The sequence below is a fragment of the Hemitrygon akajei genome, chromosome 9 (genome assembly GCF_048418815.1).
Source record: "Hemitrygon akajei chromosome 9, sHemAka1.3, whole genome shotgun sequence".
Classification (NCBI taxonomy): Eukaryota; Metazoa; Chordata; class Chondrichthyes; order Myliobatiformes; family Dasyatidae; genus Hemitrygon; species Hemitrygon akajei.
Window position 1 is genome coordinate 46,574,837 of NC_133132.1, and position 19,699 is coordinate 46,594,535.

The following is a 19,699-nucleotide window of genomic DNA, read 5'->3' on the forward strand; positions in this document are numbered from 1 at the left end:
CTCCTGCCAAAAAGACCTCAACTCACACCACTGTCCATCACCAAAGCCTCTCCACCCAGCCTTCTCTCAGTTCCACCATCCTGATTGACTGGCACAACATTCCTAAGTTGAACAACACCGCTCCTTAACTTAATTTCAAACCCAAACATGCTAAAAGCAGGCAGACTGCTAAAATGAAATACCTACAGCATAGCAGTAAAAATCTTAACCAGGGTGTTACATAAAGAACAAAAGAGAGGCAAAAGTGGACATCAGACTGCTGGAAAATGATGATGGAGAGGTAATAATGGGGAATAAAGAAATCGTGGACGAACTAAATAAGTATTTTGCATCAGTTTTCACTGTAGAAAACACCAGCAACATGCAAGGAATTTGAGAAAGTCAGGGTGCTGATTGAGTGTAGTCATTATTATTCATGAGAAGGTGCTTAGGAAACTGAAAAGGTAGATAAGTCACATGAACTGGAACCACATCTTAGGGTTCTGAAAGAGGTAGCTGAAGAGATTGTGGAGGCACGAGTTGTGATTGTTCAAGAGATACTAGATTATGGAATGATTCCAGAGGTTTGGAATACCACAAATGTCACTCCATTCTTTAAGAAGGGGTAGAGGAAAAAGACAGGAAATTATAAACCAGTTAGCCTGATAGTAAGGAAGGCAATCACAATGTAATTATTCATTTGGAGAGGATTAGAGGATACAGTAAAAGCGAGGGTATAACGCTGAGGCTTTATAAGGCATTGGTCAGACCACATTTGGAGTATTATGACCAGTTTTGGGGCCCATATCTAAGGAAGGATGTGCTGGCTTTGGAGAGGATCGTATGAAGGTTTACAAGAATGATGCACACAAAAAGCTGGAGGAACTCAGCAGGTTAGGCAGCATCTATAGAAATGAATAAACAATCAACATTTTGGACTCCGACTCTTCAGCTTTAGAAAGGAACTGAATTGAATTGACTTTATTGCTTACATCTTTCGTATACATGAGAAAACATCTTTACATTACTTCTCCATCTAAATATGCAATGTGCAATTTATAGTAATTTGTAATAAATAGTATGTACAACAGGACAGTCAGTATAGCATAGAAATACAATTTTATCAGCGCAAATTAATCAGTCTGGTGCCCTGATGGAAGAAGCTGTCCCAGAGCTTGTTGGTCCAGGCATTTATGCTGTGGTACCGTTTCCCAGATGGTAGCAGCTGGAACAGTTTGTGGTTGGGGTGACTCGGGTACCCAATGATTCTTCGGGCCCTTTTTACACACCTGTCTCTGTAAATGTCCTGAATAGTGGGAAATTCACATCTACAGATGCGCTGGGCTGTCCGCACCACTCTCTGCAGGGTCCTGCGATCGAGAAAAATACAGTTCCCATACTAGGCAATGATGCAGCCTGTTAGGATGCTCTCAGTTGTGCAGCTGTAAAAGTCCTTGGGATTTGGGGACCAAACTTCTTCAACTGTCTGAGGTGAAAGAGTTGCTGTTGTGCTTTTTCCACCACACAGCCGGTATGTATAGACCACGTGAGATCCTTTGTGATGTATATGCCAAGGAACTCAAAGTTGTTTACCCTCTTAACCCCAGATCCATCGATGTCAATAGAGTTTAGCCTGTCTCCATTCCTCCTGGAGTCCAACCAGCTCCCTTCTTTTTGTGACATTGAGGAAGAGGTTGATTTCTTGACACCACTGTGATGACTCCATCTCTGTAGGCTGCCTCGTTATTATTTGAGATTAGGCTGATCAATGTAGTATCATCAACAAATTTAATTAGCAGATTGGAGCTGTGGGTGGCAATGCAGTCATGGGTATACAGAGAGTAAAGAAGGGGCTTAGGACACAGCCCTGAGGGGCACCAGTGTTGACGGTCAAAGGGACAGAGGTAACGGAGCCCACTCTTACTACCTGCCAATAATCCGACAGGAAGTCCAAGGTCCAGCTGCACAAGGGGGAGGATGCCAGAATAAAAGGTGGGGAGAGGGGAAGGAGGGCTAGCTAGAAGATGATAGGTGAAGCAATGTGGAGAAAAGGCTGGATAAAAAGGAATCTGATAGGAGAGGAGGGAGGACAGTGGGAGAAAGGGAAGGAGGAGGGCACCAAGTAGAGGTGATAAGCAAGGGAGGAGAAGAGGTAAGAGGCCAGAGTGGGGGAATAGAAGTAGACCTCCACTCTCCATGCCAATCCCAACATTACCATCAAATCCACAGGCAAAGTGAGTGCTGTTGTGTGTGGCAGACTGACCTCTATCTTGCTGATGCCAGGTGGTAACTCTCAAGATACATTCTCTTTACCTACCCCTTGAAAAGGACCTCATTCAGGACCATCAGAATAATGTCTCCGACAGCATCACTAGCCTCATCAATTCTGAAAACCCCCCATCCACTGCCATAAAACTCGTAGCACCCTTAACCTGGACTGCTGGTTCCTACCTCCTATCCAAGATCCACAAACCTGACTGTCTGGATAGGTCCAGATTGTTTTTTCCTGCCCCACTGAACTTGTGTCTGCATACCTTGACTCTGTTCTATCCTCCTTGGTTCAGTCTCTGACCACCTACGTCTACAATACTTCACATGCACTCAATTTTCTCAACAACTTTCAATTTCCTGGACCTAATCACCTCATTTTCGCTGTGAATGTCCAGTCTCTGTACACTTATGAGCCCCATAAAGAAGGCCTTTAAGCAGTCTGTTTCTTTCTGAACAAAAGACCCAACCAGTTGCTGTACACCACCACCCTCCTCCATCTGTCAGTACTGGTCCTCAGCCTCAACAATTTTCGGCTCTTCCTACTTTTTTCCAGACACTTAAGGGACCATGAGCACCCGCATGAGCCTCAGCTATGCCTGCGTTTTTATTGGCTACATGGAAGAGTCCATGTTCCAAGCTTTCCATGGTAATACTCTGCAACTCTTCTTGGAATACATTGATGACTGCAACTTTACCTCCATCTTGTCCTTAAATTCACTTGGTTCATTTCTGACACCTCCCTCTTTTCTCTCAATCTCTCTGGAGACCCTGCCTACCAACATCTCACGGCTGTGTTCGCACCCTGACTCCTATAAAAGTGCTGTTGCTTTTCTCAGTGTCTTCGTCTCCACTGCATCATTTCCCAGGATGAGGCTTTCCAAGACATCAGAGATGTTCTCTTTCCTCAAAGAACAGGATTTCCCTTCCTCCACCATTGAGGCTGCCCTCACTTGCAGCTCCTCCATTTCCCGAACATCAGTGCTTACACCATCTTCCTGCCACCTTAACAGGGATAAAGTTCTTCTTGTCCTCACCTATCACCCCATGAGCTTCCACATTCAACTTTTCGTTCTCTGCAACTTCTGCCATCTTCAACGGGATTCTACCACCAAAAACATTTTTTTTACCCCTCCCCCCAACTAATCTCCCTCATGGCATGTACCCCTGAAAGCAACCAAAATGTTGCACCTGTCCTTTTACCTCCTCCCTCACCTCCATTCAGGGCCCCAGATAGTCTTTCCATGTGAGGCAACACTAAACCTGCGAATCTATTGGGGGTGATCTGTTGTGTCCAATGCTCCCGATGCTGCATCCTCTACTTTGGTGAAACCTGTCATGAGTTGGGGGACCACTTTGTCGAGCACCTCTACTCCATCCGCCAAAAGAGTAATTCCCCGATGGCTAAACATTTTAATTCCTATCCCCATTCCCGTTCCGACATGTCAGGCCATGGTCTCCTCTTTTGCCACTCTCAGGGTGGAGGAGCAACACCTCATATTCTGATTAGATATCCTCCAACCTGATGGCATGACCAATGATATCTCCATCAGGTTTTTTTTTTCCTTCCCCCTTCCCTCTTCCATTCTCCATTTTGGCTTCTTACTTCTTGTCTTCACTTGCCTATTACCTCCCCTTGGTGCCTCTTTTCTTTCCTTGGATGCCCTGGATTTCCAGTATCTGCAGAATCTCTTGTGTTTGTAAGAATGATCCTGGGAATGGGCTAACACGTGAGGAGTGTTAGATGGCCCTGGGCCTATACATGCTGGAATTTAAAAAAATTAGGGTGATCTCACTGAAACCTACCAAATATAGGAAAGCCTGGATAAAGTGAAGTGGATGTTTCCAATAGTGGAGAATCTAGGACAAGAGAACACAGCCTCACAGATGTCCCTTTTGGAACAGAGCTGAGGAGGAAATTCTTTAGCCAGAGGAATTCATTGCCACAGATGGCTATGGAGGCCAAATCATTGGGTATAATTAAAGCAGAGCTTGACAGGTTCTTGATTAGTAAGCATGCCTAAGGTTACATGGAGAAGGCAGGAGAATGTGATTGAGAGGAAAAATAAATCAGCAATGATCGAGTGGTGGGTTGAATGCCTTAATCCTGCTCCTATGTTTTACGTTCTAATATCTTCAAGGTGAAGACTGACAGGCATTTATGCTACAAGTAAAATGAGGGACATGGGAAAGTGTGTGAAAGTGGAGCTCTGGCCAAAACTTAAACCTATTGACTTGACGGAACGGACTCAGAGGACATACCTACCTACTTTTTCTGTTTCCTGTGTTTTTATTTGGAGTGGAAGCTCCTTATCCTATCTTATTCATGTTGTACTGTATTACACTATAACATTAGGTTCCAAAAAGGGAAAACATGTTTTATTCCCCTTTGAGTGTAAGCCTTTATTAAAATATACTCTGCGAAAGCAAATAAATTAAGGGCATTTAAGGAACTCTTATTTACACACATGGATGATAGAAAAATGAAGGGAAGAGGGAAGGGTTAGATTTATCTTAGAGTAGGTTAAAAGTTTGGCACAACATTTGGGGCCAAAGGGTCTGTACTTTGCCTTTATGTTCTGTGCTGTACTAAAGCAAATCATTATAAGCAGCACAATAAATAGCCAACTCCATAATAAATTAATCTTGTAGTTATATTGGAAGTCGCCTCTGAAGGTTGAGAGCTACAGTCTATTCTGTGGTTAGCAGCTATTAATGTCATTTATACTTCGATCTTTTGAAAGATCTAGCAATTAACCTTGATAATGATGCATTGCTTGGTGGAATCTGTGACATTTATTGTCATCTGTATATCAGGTGACTGGAAACAACACATTGAAAGAGAAGCAGTAAACCTGAGGATTGGGGATGCTTTCGAAATAAACAAAAAATAATGAAGAAATTACTGAAAAAGGAAAGTAGAATATGAGACTGAACTATTAAGAAACATAAAACAGACTTTCACAATTTCCATGAGTGTGTAAAAATGAAAAGGCTAATGGGTACAAATGTGGGTGTCTTACAGAGACAGGGTAATTTATAATGAGAAAATAAGCAATGGAGAAGTTAAACAGTTAATATGTATTTTTGAACAATGCCAAATTAACCTAAAAATCAAATGCAAGTGAGCAAATTAAAAAAAAACTTTTGTTAGTAAAACACACAAATGCTGGAGGAACTCAGCAGGGGAGACAGCATCTACGGAAGTGAATAAATAGTCGGCATTTCAGACTGAGACCCTTCTTCAGTCCTGAGAGCTAGAAGGGGACATGAGAAGGCTTTGGCGAGTAGGATTAAGGAAAACCCCAAGGTGTTCTATACATTTATGAAAAACAGGAGGGCGACTAGAGTAAGGATAGAACCAATTAGGGATGAAAGAAGAAGCATGCCTGGAGGTAGAGGAGGTCCTTATTAAATACTTTGCTTCAGTATTCACCAGCGAGGGTGACCTTGATGAATGTGTGTAAAATCAGCTAATGTGCTGGAACATATCAATGTTAAGAAAGATAATGTGCTGAAACCTTTGAAAAACATTAGGTTAAATAACATAATGCTGGAGGAATTCAGCAAGCTAGGCAGTATTTATGGAGAGGAATAAACAGTCAACATTTTGGGCTAAGACCCTTCATCAGGAAGAATCCAGAAAGTTAGGAGTACAAGCTGGCAGGTGATAGTTGAAGCCAGGTGAAGGAGAAAGTGCTTAGGTGGGGAAGAAAGGATGAAGTGAAAAGCTGGGAGGTGATAGCTGGGGAAAGGAATCTGTTGGGAGAGGAGAGTGGACCATGGAAGAAAGGGAAGACGTAGGGGCACCAGAGGGAGGTAATAAGCAGGTGAGGAGAAGAGAAAGGGTAAAAGGGACACCAGAAAGGAGAATGGAAAAAGAAAGAAAGGGGAGGGGCAGAAATTACCAGATATTGGAGAAGTAAATGTTCATTGCTGTTTGGAGGTTACCCAGACGGAATATGACATGTTGCTCCTCCAACCTGAGAGAGGCCTCATCATGCCAGTAGAGGGGGCCATAGACTGATTTGTCAGAATGGTAATGAGAAGTAGAATTAAAATGGGTGGTCGCTGGGAAATCACACCTTTTGTGGCGGATGGAGCATAGGGACAAAGTGAGCCCCACAGTCAGGTTTCACTGATGTAGAGGAGACCACACAAGGATTACCAGATACCTTAGATAGCCCCAAAGAACTTGCAGGTGACATATTGCCTCAATTGGAAGGACTGTTTGGGGCCCTGAATAATGGTGAGGAAGGAGGTGAAGGGGCAGGTATAGCATTTTTCCTGCTTGCAGGGTTAAGTGCCAGGAGGGAGATCAGTGAGGAGGGATGAATGGACAAGGGAGTCACAGAGAGAGCAGTCCTTGCAAAAGTGGAGAATGTTAGGGAAGGAAAGGTGTTTAGTGATAGAATCCTGTTGAAATGGATGAAATTACGAGGAATAATGTGCTGGATGCAGAGACTAGTGGGATGGGAGGTAAGGGCAGAGGGAAATCTATCCCTGTTATGGCGACGGGAAGATGTGGTGATGGAGGATGTCCTCACTGGCAACAGTAGTAATACCAGATGATTGGAAGGTGGCAAATGTTATTCCTTTCGTTAAGAATTAATAGGGATAATCCTGGGAGTTATAGACCAGTGAGTTTTATATCAAAGATAGCGAACTATCGGAGAGGATTCTTAGAGACAGGAATTACCAGCATTTGTAGAAGCATAGTCTGATTTGGGTTTGTCAGTCTGGCTTTATGAGGAACAGATTGTGCCCAAACAACCTATTTGAATTCTTTGAGGGAGTGACAAAACAAATTGTTGAAGGTTGCCTATGGATGTGCTGAAAGTAGATTTTAAAATGGAGTTTAGCAAAGTTCCCTACGGTAGGGTTATTCAGAAAGTTAGGAGGCATAGAGACACAAGGTAATGTTGCAGCTTTATAAAACTCTGTTTAGACTACGCTTGGAGTACTTGTTCATTTCTGATTGTTCCCAGGATGCTGCCTGGATTCGAGAGCATGTCTTATGAGGAAAGGTTGACTAAGCTCAGGCTTTTGTCTTGGGAGTGAACGAGGATGAGATATGACTTGATAGAGTTGTGCAAGATGATAAGAAGCATAGATTGAGTGGACAGCCAGAGACCTCTTTCCAAGGTAGAAATAGCTAATATGAAAGAGTATCATTTAAGGTGATGGTAAGAAAATATAGACGGAATTTTAGAGGTAGGTTTTTTACATAGTGGTGGGTGCATGGAATGTGCTGCCAGGAATGGTGGTAGAGACAGATATATTGGGATCATTTAAGAGACTCTTAGGTAAGCACATGGATGAAAGAAAAATGAAGGGCTACGTGGGAGGCAAGTATTAGAATAACCTTGGAGTAAATTAAAAGGTCGGCATGACATCGCAGGCTGAAGGTCCTGTACTGTCTATGTTTTATGTAGGAGTCCTTTGAAAAAATATCTTCCAAAATGAATGAAGCAAATATGTGGATGCGGCTCTGGGCCTATATGTGCTAAAATGGGGGGGGGGGGGGTGATCTCATTGAAAACTATCAAATATTGAAAGGCCTAGATAGAGTGGACATGGAGAGGATATTTCCTATAGTGGATGAATCGAGGACATGGAGGCCAAGTTATTGGATATGTTTAAAGCAGAGGTTGATAGGTTCTTGATTAGTCAGGACTTCAAGGGGGTGGGAAGGTAGGAGAATGGGGTTGAGATGGATAATAAATCAGCCATGATGGAATGGCGGAGCAGACACGAAGGGCCGAGTAGCCTAATTCTACTCCTGTGTCTTATGGTACAGTGTGTTCTCGTTTTCAGAAGGATCTTGTTATATCCCATACAAGAGGTTACAGCATGTGAAATTAGGGATAATATGCTGGTGTGGTTTGAGAGGTTGTTAACAGAGAAAATAAAAAGTAGGAGTTGTGGAATGGTTTTCAGCTTGGAAGATTGTGACTAGTATTGTACATTAGTGATCTGTGTGAGGGCCCAACTATTTATTATTGCAACATTTCATGAGCATTTCAAACAGTATCCTTCTCAATGTGTTATACATACACACACACACACACACACACACTATTCATATTCATTATATTCAGGAACAGTCATAGGTGTCTTCACTCCAGAGACCAGGGTTCTCTGCCCTTCACAATTGATCTCCTGCCTCAGCAGGTGAAGGTACCATCTTTCCTTCTGTGGTTGGAGCCCTCAAGGTAGGCCTTCACAGACTGTGCTACTTGCTGGCTTCACTGACCTGTCAAGGATTTTCGCTGCTGATGACAAGGGCAAAGTTATCACTGCCCAGGATTGCTAATGAGGTGTATGGGGTGGGTTGAAGGTGCAGAAGATCTTCCAGAACTTCTCTTTGCTCAGCCAACAGCAAAATGACTACTGGTCATTTCAATGGAAAATAAATTTGGGGAAGCTTTGAATGCTATCCTTCAAATGAGGTAGGTATGAGAAATTGGGTTCCATTTACTTGCCCCTCTATTGTCTCTCGTCCCAGTAGCGGACCTGCCTAGTGATCATCAGCCACTGTTCTTGCTGTGAAACTCTTGACCCAACTAGTTTGGTGGTTTTGGATCTTACACTAGTGGAAGGTCAGCTTGACTAATTTTCCCAAGATCCCTAACTCCCTGTTGTGAGGAACTACTTGGCCACAGTACTGTTTGAAATCTTTATTGATCTTTGCCAATCTTACTTGCAACTTTGTCAATTTACATATGGGGCTAACTGGCCAAATCTCAATTAGCATGGATAATTTGGTAGAAGAGCTTATTTCAGTATTGTATGACTATTTTAGAATTAATTATAACAATCTCTGCAAGCCACTGTGATGTTTACACTTTCCAATCCTCCATAAATTGAACATGCATGTAGAGCATGCTTTATTTGAAAACAAGGTGACAAAATCCTCCAAGAAAACTAATTACAAAGGTGCACTGTGGATTCCCCTTTAACTCATGCCTCCTGCTAACATGCAAACAACAGCAATGGTGTCAAGTTCTGCAATGAAATGTCAGGAATTCCCTTATAAAACAAACCAGCTATTTTAAAAATAAAACTCTGCCTTTTATCAGTTTATAGAGTGATGAAATAAAGGTTGTAATGCAAATAAGATCAATATAGAATCTGAAATACAAGCTTTTTGGAGATTTTTGAAATTCTTGGGTGAGGCAATTACAACCGATGCTTTAACACAAGAGTCTAAGCAATAGTTATGGTGTAGCATGCTATTAAATGTTTGTGTGACCCATGTAGCAAAGTGGAACAATTTCATTTATTTATTCCAGGAATAGTGAGTAAATACCATATAATCTGGCAGATCTCAGATCTCTTGATTTATACTGGAGATTGCTACAGAACTACATTCAGTAGCCACTTTGTTAGGTACTTCCTGTGGTTAAGAAGTGGAAACTGAGTGTGTGTTCATGGTCTTCTGCTGCTGCCCATCCATTTCAAGGTTCAGCATGTGTTTTCAGAGATGCTCTTCTGTACACCACTATTGTAATGCATGGTTATTTGAGTTATTAACGCCTTCCTGTCAACTTGAACCGGTCTGCTGTTCTCCTCTGACCTCTCATTACCAAAGCATTTTTGCCGACAGAGCTGCTGCTCACTGGATTTTTTTTTGTTTGTTTTTCACACCAGTCTCTGTAAATTCTAGACCCTGTTATGTGTAAAAATTCCAGAAGATAAATGGTTTCTGAGGTAATTAAACCACCCCATCTGGCACTAACAATCATTCTACAGTCGAAGTCATTTCGAGCACATTTTTTCCCTATTCTGATGTTTGGTCAGAACAAAACCTCAGCATCTTAACCGTGTCTGCATTAATTATGCATTAAGTTGCTGCCACATAATTTCCTGATTAGATATTTGCATTAACAGGCAGGTGTACAGGTGTACCAAAAAGAATAGTAGCTACTGACACTACGTCCACACTACACCGGATAAATCCGTAACTGAAGCTTTTTCTCTTCATTTTTACCTTCCATCCACACTTAAATGGCGTTTTCGCCCCCCGAAAATGGAGCTTTTCAGGAACGCTTTCCAGGGTGGGTGTTTTTGAAAACGCTGCTCAGGCAGATCAGTGTGGACGGGGTAACCGGAGACTTCTGAAAATGCTGTCAGACGGCAGCGCGCTATTTCATTGTTTTCTTGAACACAGCCTAACAATTTCAGAACAGACGGCAACGAGACTGAAGCCAGAAGAGTTAGAAATGTACTCACCAAATACTTTGACCCATAACTTACTGAATAAATAAGTATACTCACTTTGCCCTGTTTTCTGTCCTTGCTTGTATGAAGGTGATTTACCTATTTATGCAAGTACTTCTCTGACAATAGATGTGTAAGAGCCTAATGTAACATTGTATGGAAATACAAGATAACACTGATGCAGACATGTTTTACACATTTAACAAGGTGCTTTATTAATGCAACAGAGTTAGTCAGTTTTTCAATGTTCGTCATCAGCCGGGTCAATCTGTCCGTGAACTCACTGATGGTTGCCTCCGTAAGCTCCAGTATTTGTTTTTTTTACTTTTAAGTTCTCCTGCGTGAGAGCCAATAGCTGTCCATTGTTTTAAGTTTTTTCTAATCTGTAACTACACAAACACACACTTTTACGGCGAGATTCAACACCAAACATGTCGCTTGTTTTCAGTAGATTCGTCCTGCGCACGCGCAGGAAGAGGAGATTCGCCAAAATCTCTGTTTCAATGTGGATAGAGATATTTTCAAAAATGCATAGTGTGAATGCCTATTGTTTTTACGCAAAACTGGCATTTTCAAAATTATCTGGTCTAGTGTGGATGTAGCCTCAGTGTATTGTATATCCAGTGGAGAATACGGAATTCACAGTGCAATGCAAATGCCAAATACTGCTTTTGGTTGCATAAAGACAGCTGATTATGACCATCTTGCCTTAATTACGCCTTCAAATTAGAGACAATTATGAGAATAAATATTTCCAAATGAATATATAATTACATTTTAGATTTTGTCTATTTCTGTGTTAGCAGAAATTTAAAGATGTAACCTTTTAATTGTTTTTAGTAAACTGTTCAATGTTTTGGATCGGCTAAACGTAATTGCAGAAGATGTTGTGAAAAAGACGGGCTTCTTCGTTAATCATCCAGATTTTCATTCTAATTCCTTAAGACCAAGTGAAAGGTAAGAGGGAATATAAAATGATTTGGATACTTGGTGGCCGTTAGATGTGCACAAGCAAACCAAATAGAACTAGAGAAATAATGTTAGGATCATTGTAAAATTTATTTCTGCATTTATAGTATTACTTGTGAATATATTTTATCAACAGGATCATTGTTTTGTAGATATTAATTATCTAATTTAGGCATTTATATTCCACCTCACAAGTGAAGCTGAAATCAACAACAGTGAATCACTATGACTGATGAACTAGTACACGCAATTTCCCCCATTATAGTGAGGTTGCGTTCCTGCAAATGGGCTATATCTCAATTTTCTGTATATTGCTAAACCTTATCTTTCCAGACAGTCATGTATATTACATACTAATTATGCCTGTATACCTGCCCCCTTCCTTTCCAGTCATGATGAAGAGCCTTGGCCCAAAAAGTTGACTGTTTATTTCCCTCCACAGATGCTGTCTGACTTGCTGAGTTCCTTCAGCATTTGTTTAGTATCTACAGAATCTCTTGCATTTATGTCTGCTTTTTTTTAAGAGCCACTTTGAATGTTAAAAATATAGAGCAAATTGTTGAATTTTTTCACTTTCAATTCTCTCATTTATTACATCTTCCCCACTTTATTTTCTCATAGATGGAATGAACTGGGAGGAATCATTCACAATACCAGCCGTCTGCAGGTAATAAAGGAATTGAGAATGCATTGTTTGCTGTGAAATATCAGAAAATACAGCCGGCTTATATGACAAATACTGCATATGTCCAGGATGAGTTTATGTTCCAACTTGTAGTATTTCTACTACAGAAAACAGTTATTTTACCCAATCAAATTTTGGATTGCTAGTTAATTGTGTTAATGATTAAGGGTGATTGCATATGTGTGATGCCTCACTAACTAATTTAGTATGTTGTTCTAAGTACATCACATTATTGGTAATAATGTAATCAGGTTTTATTGGAATTGCAACTTTTTTATCAGGATTTCTTTAATATAGAAACAAAGTAACAAGGAATATGGATGGCAATAAAAGGAAAGAATTTTTTTTTAAATCATTTGTTCGGGTACAGCTAAAAACAACTTTCTTAGAGTTGTCCATTAGCCCTCAGATAGTCATGATGATGTAGTACAGAGTATAAATCATTAAAAATGTGTATGTAATAAGTATAATTCAATAATAAGGAAGGACATCAAACTATGTTAGACTGGCCTGGCCAAGTAGTCATGATGGCATGGTGAACGAGTAGCGTAGAAGATACTGTTTTTTGAACAGTATGTTGAGAAATCAATGAGACAACAGGCATAGAATTATATATTGAGAAAGAGTTAATTTGCGCTTAAGGAAGAGCAATCACAATGTGATACAATATTTAGAAACATAGAAAATAGGTGCAGGAGTAGGCCATTTGGCCCTTCGAGCCTGCACCACCATTGAGTATGATCATAGCTGATCATCCAACTCAGAACCCTGTACCTGCCTTCTCTCCATACCCCCTGATCCCTTTAGCCACAAGGGCCATATCTAACTCCCTCTTAAATATAGCCAATGAACTGGCCTCAACTGTTTCCTGTGGCAGAGAATTCCACAGATTCACCACTCTCTGTGTGAAGAAGTTTCTCCTCATCTCGGTCCTAAAAGGCTTCCCCTTTATCCTTAAACTGTGACCCCTCATTCTGGACTTCCCCAACATCGGGAACAATCTTCCTGCATCTAGCCTGTCCAATCCCTTTAGAATTTTATACGTTTCAATAAGATCCCCCCTCAATCTTCTAAATTCCAGCGAGTATAAGCCCAGTCGATCCAGTCTTTCTTCTTATTAAAGTCCTGCCATCCCAGGAATCAATCTGGTGAATCTTCTTTGTACTCCCTCTATGGCAAGAATGTCTTTCCTCAGATTAGGGGACCAAAACTGCACACAATACTCCAGGTGTGGTCTCACCAAGGCCTTGTACAACTGCAGTAGAAACTCCCTGCTGCTGTACTCGAATCCTCTTGCTATGAATGCCAACATACCATTCGCCTTTTTCACTGCCTGCTGTACCTGCATGCCCACCTTCAATGACTGGTGTACAATGACACCCAGGTCTCGTTATACCTCCCCTTTTCCTAATCGGCCACTATTCAGATAATAATCTGTTTTCCTGTTCTTGCTACCAAAGTGGATTTTGGTTTCAGATTATTATTGTCACATGTACCAATTTACAATGAAGAGGCTGGGAGAAGTCGCCCTCTGGTGCCATCTTTAGCTCTGGCCCGTATATAACTTATAAATTATGTCTTACAACCACATCATAAGTAGTGATTGGATAGTATAATTAGTATGTAACCCTCAGGCTCAGCCAGCACATGTTCGTCTAGGGGAAGACAACTTCTGGCCCCGCCAAACTGAGAAATCTTGTTCATGTGGATGCTGTGTGATGTGTTGCCCGGTTACTAATCCATGCTGCAAAATATCAGACAGTACACCATATGCAGTTAACTGCTTGAACTTTATAAATCTTAATCTGAATATATAGTTAGTAAAGAAAATTAAAAGAAAAAGGGCCCATTTTAAGAGAAAAGTCAAAAGTCCACGTTGGAGCTCACTAATACGGCCACTGACCAACCATTGACCACCTCCGAGTATTGCCGACCTTTGGACCCTCGCTCCCAGTTCACTCTGTCTGGTGGTCTGCCACCTCTCTCCACATGCGTCTTCCTTCTTCTTCTCTCACCAGCAAAAGACCATGAAAATCTCTCTTCCAGACTCACAAGAAAGAACAGCATTTCTCTCATTGGATAGCCACCACATTCCAAGCCCTGTTATCTCCAGTCATAACCCAAACATTGTTGCTACAGAGAAATCATTACATTATCAGTGAAACCTTACAGCGTTTTACAAGTATAATAGAATGTATAAGGACAAGAAAGATTCAGAGCTTAGGTTCCCAACCTTTTTTATACCATGGACTACTACAGTTAGCCAAGGGGTCCGTGGACCCAGGTTGTGAACCCCTGGTTTAGAGGGATATTGGGCCAAACAGAAGCAAGTGGGACTAGCTCAGGTGAGTAACTTGGTAAGCATGGTGGGTTGAGCCAAAGGACCTATTTCCATGTTGTAAAAGTCAATGACTCTAAGTAATGACATTTTGAGATGTGATCTGAGCTGTATTTGCAAAACTAATTCAATATCAGAATTGTTCAGTTCCGCATCTGATCCCTACTCACATTAAATAGGATGTACCAGCTTCAATTGTTTTAAGTATTGTAAATTTATTTCATTGTAATTCAGTCAGGAAATATTTAAAAGCAATCATGATTCCAGCATTTGGTCCCTACCCATACTTACATGGGAACTGAAGCATTATGATTCATTCCTCCTCATGTAATACCTTCTGTAAGTTGCTCTGTATCTTTCAACATGCTGATACTGTAGAATGACAAATTGATGTATTAATTGGACACCTATGTTGCGTGTTTTGATGAACTAGTGGAGGAGAAATAATGTAGAAATCTGTGTTATCTAAGTCCATCCAAGTTATCTGTGACATAAGATTTTATAATTTTAATGCCATGATGTGGGACATATTGGTGAGCCTGACTATTCCTAATTGCCTAGGAATGGACAATGAGATTGAGCTAGTAATGAGGGTCATGGATATACTGTTCAAGGTACCTAGTTCATTTGCTTTTCTTTTCATTTTTGCAATCTAAGCTTCATTGCCGATACTAGCTTTTGATGCCCATCCCCAGCTGCCTTTGAGAAGCTAGTGGTGAGCTACCGTCTGGAATCTCTGGTGAAAACACTCATACAGAGCATTTGTGTAGACAAGTCTAGAATTTAGACTGATAGTATATGGGAGATATATTTCCAAATCAGGACCATGCAAGACTTGAAGAGGAGCCTTCAGGTTTTGGTGATGGCATATGCCTGCTGCTAATATCTTTCCTTGGGGGTGGTAGAGATTGCAGGCTTATGATGTTCTACCACAGTAGCTTGGATAAGTAACTGCAGTGGTATAGTGATGGTACATACTGTAACCATTGTGCACCACTGGCAGATGGAGTGAATGTTTAGGGAGATTGAAAAGGTGCCTATCAAATAGCTCATTTTATATTGTATGGTGTTGAACTTCTTTAGACTTATGGATATTGCATTTATCCAGAGAAGGAATAAGTATTCCATCCTGCTTATCAATGATGGAAATGCTTAAGGTGTCATGGAGTGACTCGCCCAACCACTGACTTGCTCCTGTAGCCACAGAGCTAGTTTTCAGTGATTGGTGACCCTCAGATGGGGTCTTAGCAATGGTAATGCTATTGAATAGCATGAGTAGATAGTTAGATTCTTTCTTATTAGTAATGACCACTTCCTGGCAATTCTGTGGTTAAAATGCTGGTTGTCACTGCTCATTCGCTGCTTCATTTGATGAAGTGTTGTGAATAGAATTGAACATTGTGCAATCATCAGTAAGCACTTTTGACTTTATCATGGTTAAAAGGTCATTGATGAAGCAGCTGAAGACATTTGGGCCTTGAGGAACTTCTGCACTGATGACTAGGGGTGGAAAGATTGTCCTCCTGACAACCATTTCCCCTTCTGCAAAAAATATGACTCCAGCGACTGGAGTGGTTTCTTTGTTGGCTGTTGTCACCAATTTTACCAGGATGTCTTAGTGTTACACTCGATCAAATAGAGTTTTGATGTCAAGTGCCATCATTCTTGCCTTACCTTTGGAATTTTCAGCCCATAAAAGTTCATAATTTTAACTGAAGGGCTTTGTTGACCTACCACTAGTTAACTGTCCATTTAAAATTAGCAATAAGTGAAAGCAGAATTTCAGATGACCACAAGTGAAAGGTATGGTCTCCTTAGCAGCAAGTTGTGTGGGGATATCATGTTGGTATTCTGATTTGAGGAGAATAGAGAACTATGACTAGTGAATAGCTAAACTCTTGGCCTGACCTGGCTCTTTGCAAACAGAATCTTCTTCCCACTATTTGAACTCAGGAAGAAAACTCCCTTTAAAGTTACATTAAAAAATTGCAATTGGAACTAATACTCACATAACTGTGCTAACTTAGCCGTTTGGACTATTTTCAATTTCCGTATAGCAGTACTGATGTGGGTTTGCAGGAGGCAAATCTTCTGACTATTTTCCATCAGATTACCTTTGTTCATGATCCTTCTTTTCAAGCATGGCCTCTACTGTTATGCATTACCAGATTCTGAGATTGCTCATTTACCTGATCTTAGATTCGCAAATCTGTAGAAACTTCAGCTGCTTCCTACTGAGAGAGCTGTCTGTGGTTTATTGCACTCTGTTCTCTATTTTTGGCTTTGGTGGCAAAATATTTATAATTGAAGTGTCTTACACTTACAGGATTTTGTGTCATTAGGTTTGGTTGGTGGTCAGCTTTATTCCCATCCCTTGATACCAATCTCTGTTTTCTTAAGATGATTCATAAAACATAGATCAATTCAGCACAGGTACAGCCAATTCGAATCATGTTTTTGCCAAACGTGATACCAATTTTAATTGCAAACCTGCTAGCATGTGGTTCTACTTCCCTCCATTCCTTGCCTGTTCTTGTGTCTATCTAAATGCCTTTTAATGTTGATATTGCATCTGCTTGCACTTCTTTCCTTGACAGCCCATTCCAGGTCCCTACCATTCCATGTAAAACAAAATAAAATATCTTGTACGTTTCTTTAAATGACATTCCCCCCCACCTTAAAGCTATATCCTCTAGTATTTGACCTTGTGAATATGTTCAACCTACCTTTGCCTCTTGAAATTTTATATATTTCTTTTTCACCCTTTAGCCTTTGATGCTGCCAAGTAAACAACTCAACTTTGTCCAACCTATCCTTCAACCCAATACACACTCCAACCAATCCTAAAGCCAATACTCACTCCAGGCAACTTCTAGGTGAAGTATTTCTGCACTCTCTTGAACACTATTGCAACCTTCCTGGAATGCAGTGACTACAACAGCAGACATGGCTTGACAAAGTTTTGTATAGCTGCAACATGAAATCCCAACTTTTATACTCAACACCCCTACTGATGAAGGCAAGGTGGCATACATTTTTGCCACCCTATTTACTTGTGCTGCCACTTTGAGAAAGCTATCAACTTGCACCCCAAAATCCTTCTGTCCATCAATGCTCCTAAAGGTCCTGCCATTCCTTATACCGTATATTTTTATCTTATATTTCAAGTCAAGTCAAGTCACTTTTATTGTCATTTCGACCATAACTGCTGGTACAGTACATAGTAAAAATGAGTCAACGTTTTTCAGGACCATGGTGTTTCATGACACAGTACAAAAACTAGACTGAACTACGTAAAAAAAACAACACAGAGAAAGCTACACTAGACTACAGACTTACACAGGACTGCGTAAAGTGCACAAAAACAGTGCAGGCATTACAATAAATAATAAACAGGACAATAGGGCAAGGTGTCAGTCCAGGCTTTGGGTATTGAGGAGTCTGATAGCTTAGGGGAAGAAACTGTTACATAGTCTGGTCGTGAGAACCCGAATGCTTCGGAGCCTTTCCCCAGATGACAGGAGGGAGAAGAGATTGTATGAGGGGTGCATAGGGTCCTTCATAATGCTGTTTCCTTTGCGGATGCAGTGTGTAGTGTAAATGTCTGTGATGGCAGGAAGAGAGAACCCGATGATCTTCTCAGCTGACCTCACTATCCGCTGCAGTGTCTTGCGATCCAAGATGGTGCAGTTTCCGAACCAGGCATGATGCAGCTGCTCAGGATGCTCTCAATACACCCCCTGTAGAATGTGATGAGGATGGGGGGTGGGAAATGGACTTTCCTCAGCCTTCGCAGAAAGTAGAGACGCTTCTGGGCTTTCTTTGCTATGGAGCTGGTGTTGAGGGACCAGGTGAGATTCTCCGCCAGGTGAACACCAAGAAATTTGGTGCTCTTAACGATCCCAAAATCCCAAAATACCACACCTCACACATGTATAGTTTAAACACCATCTGCCATTATTTCCAGTTGGCCTACATCCTGCTGAATTATTTGACAACCATCCTCACTTCGTAAATCTGCCAATTTTTGTGTCATATGCAGACTACTAATAGTCCCAGCAAACAGCAGAGGTCCCAGCAGTGATCCTTGCAGAGCAGCATTATTCATTGATCTACCATGGCTAATCTAAATCTCCGTGTGCCCTAACCTTATATATCATGCTGTCTACTATACACTTATGGCATTTCTGATCCAGAAGATATATCAGCATGACCCATAGAAGCAAATCTCTGACTGTCGATGAATGTATCAATGAGGAGTATAAATGAGGGTTGGGTATCTGTACAAAGTACCAGTCCATTGGAGCTGATGTCTGAAAGACATTACCTCAAATCTAAAGATGTCAGCTTTGGCAAAGGCACAAATGTTAGTGCAACACACACAATGCTGGTGGAACTCAGCAGGTCAGGCAGCATCTATGGAAATGAATTAACAGTTGACACTTTGGACTGAGACTCTTCATCGAGACTGGAAGGGAAAAGGGAAGAAGCTAGAATATGAAGGTGGGGGTGGAAGGGTGATGCTCTAGAAGGTTATAGGTGAGCCAGGTGTTTGGGGAAGGGGGAGGATGAAATGAGAAGTTGGGAGTTCATGGCTGGAAAAGGCAAAGGGCTAGAGAAGAAGGGATCTGATAGGAGAAAAGAGTTTACCAGAACAGGGAAGGTACATGTGTGAGAAAGGGAAGGAGGAGGGGGTACCAGGGAGAGGTGATAGACAGGTGAGGAAAAGAAAAGACATAAGGGTGAGGGCCAAAGTTGGGAATTGAGGAAAAGGGAAGTGGGGAGGGGGAAAATTCCCAGAAGTTGGAGAAATGATGTTCATGCCGTCAGGTTGGAGGCTACCCAGGCAAAACACAAGATGTTGTTCCTCCAACCTGAGAGTGGCCTCATCATGGCAGTAGAGGAAGCCATGGACAGAAATGTTGGAATGGGAATGGGGGTTTGAATTGAAATGGTTGGCCTCTGGGAAATCCTGCTTTTTGTTTAGTGCAGTTGTCTTCCCATTTAATGCATACCATTTTCCAGAGCCATTGTTGGTAGCGTCTCTTAAAGGCTGTTTGGGTAAAATTAGTGGGTTAGACTTCATGAAAGAAAAGTTGGCATAATTACTAACCTAGATATTGATATTATTCACTGTCAATGAAGGTGCACAAAAACAGTTTCAGGATCAGAATCAGGTTTATTATCACCGGCATGTGACATGAAATTTGTGAACTTAGCAGCAGCAGTTCAATGCA

At 41.2% G+C, this 19,699-nt stretch overlaps 1 protein-coding gene across 2 annotated transcripts in view; it reads left to right on the forward strand.

Annotated features, from left to right (window-relative positions):
* The window catches only part of fig4a (FIG4 phosphoinositide 5-phosphatase a), a 109,991-nt gene that overhangs the window by 62,181 nt on the left and 28,111 nt on the right, over window positions 1-19,699 (forward strand). For both annotated transcript variants that reach the window (XM_073055894.1, XM_073055893.1), the window contains 2 exons: window positions 11,311-11,427; window positions 12,061-12,106. In XM_073055894.1, coding sequence (XP_072911995.1) covers window positions 11,311-11,427; window positions 12,061-12,106 — 163 coding nt within the window. The remainder of the gene's footprint in view (window positions 1-11,310; window positions 11,428-12,060; window positions 12,107-19,699) is intronic.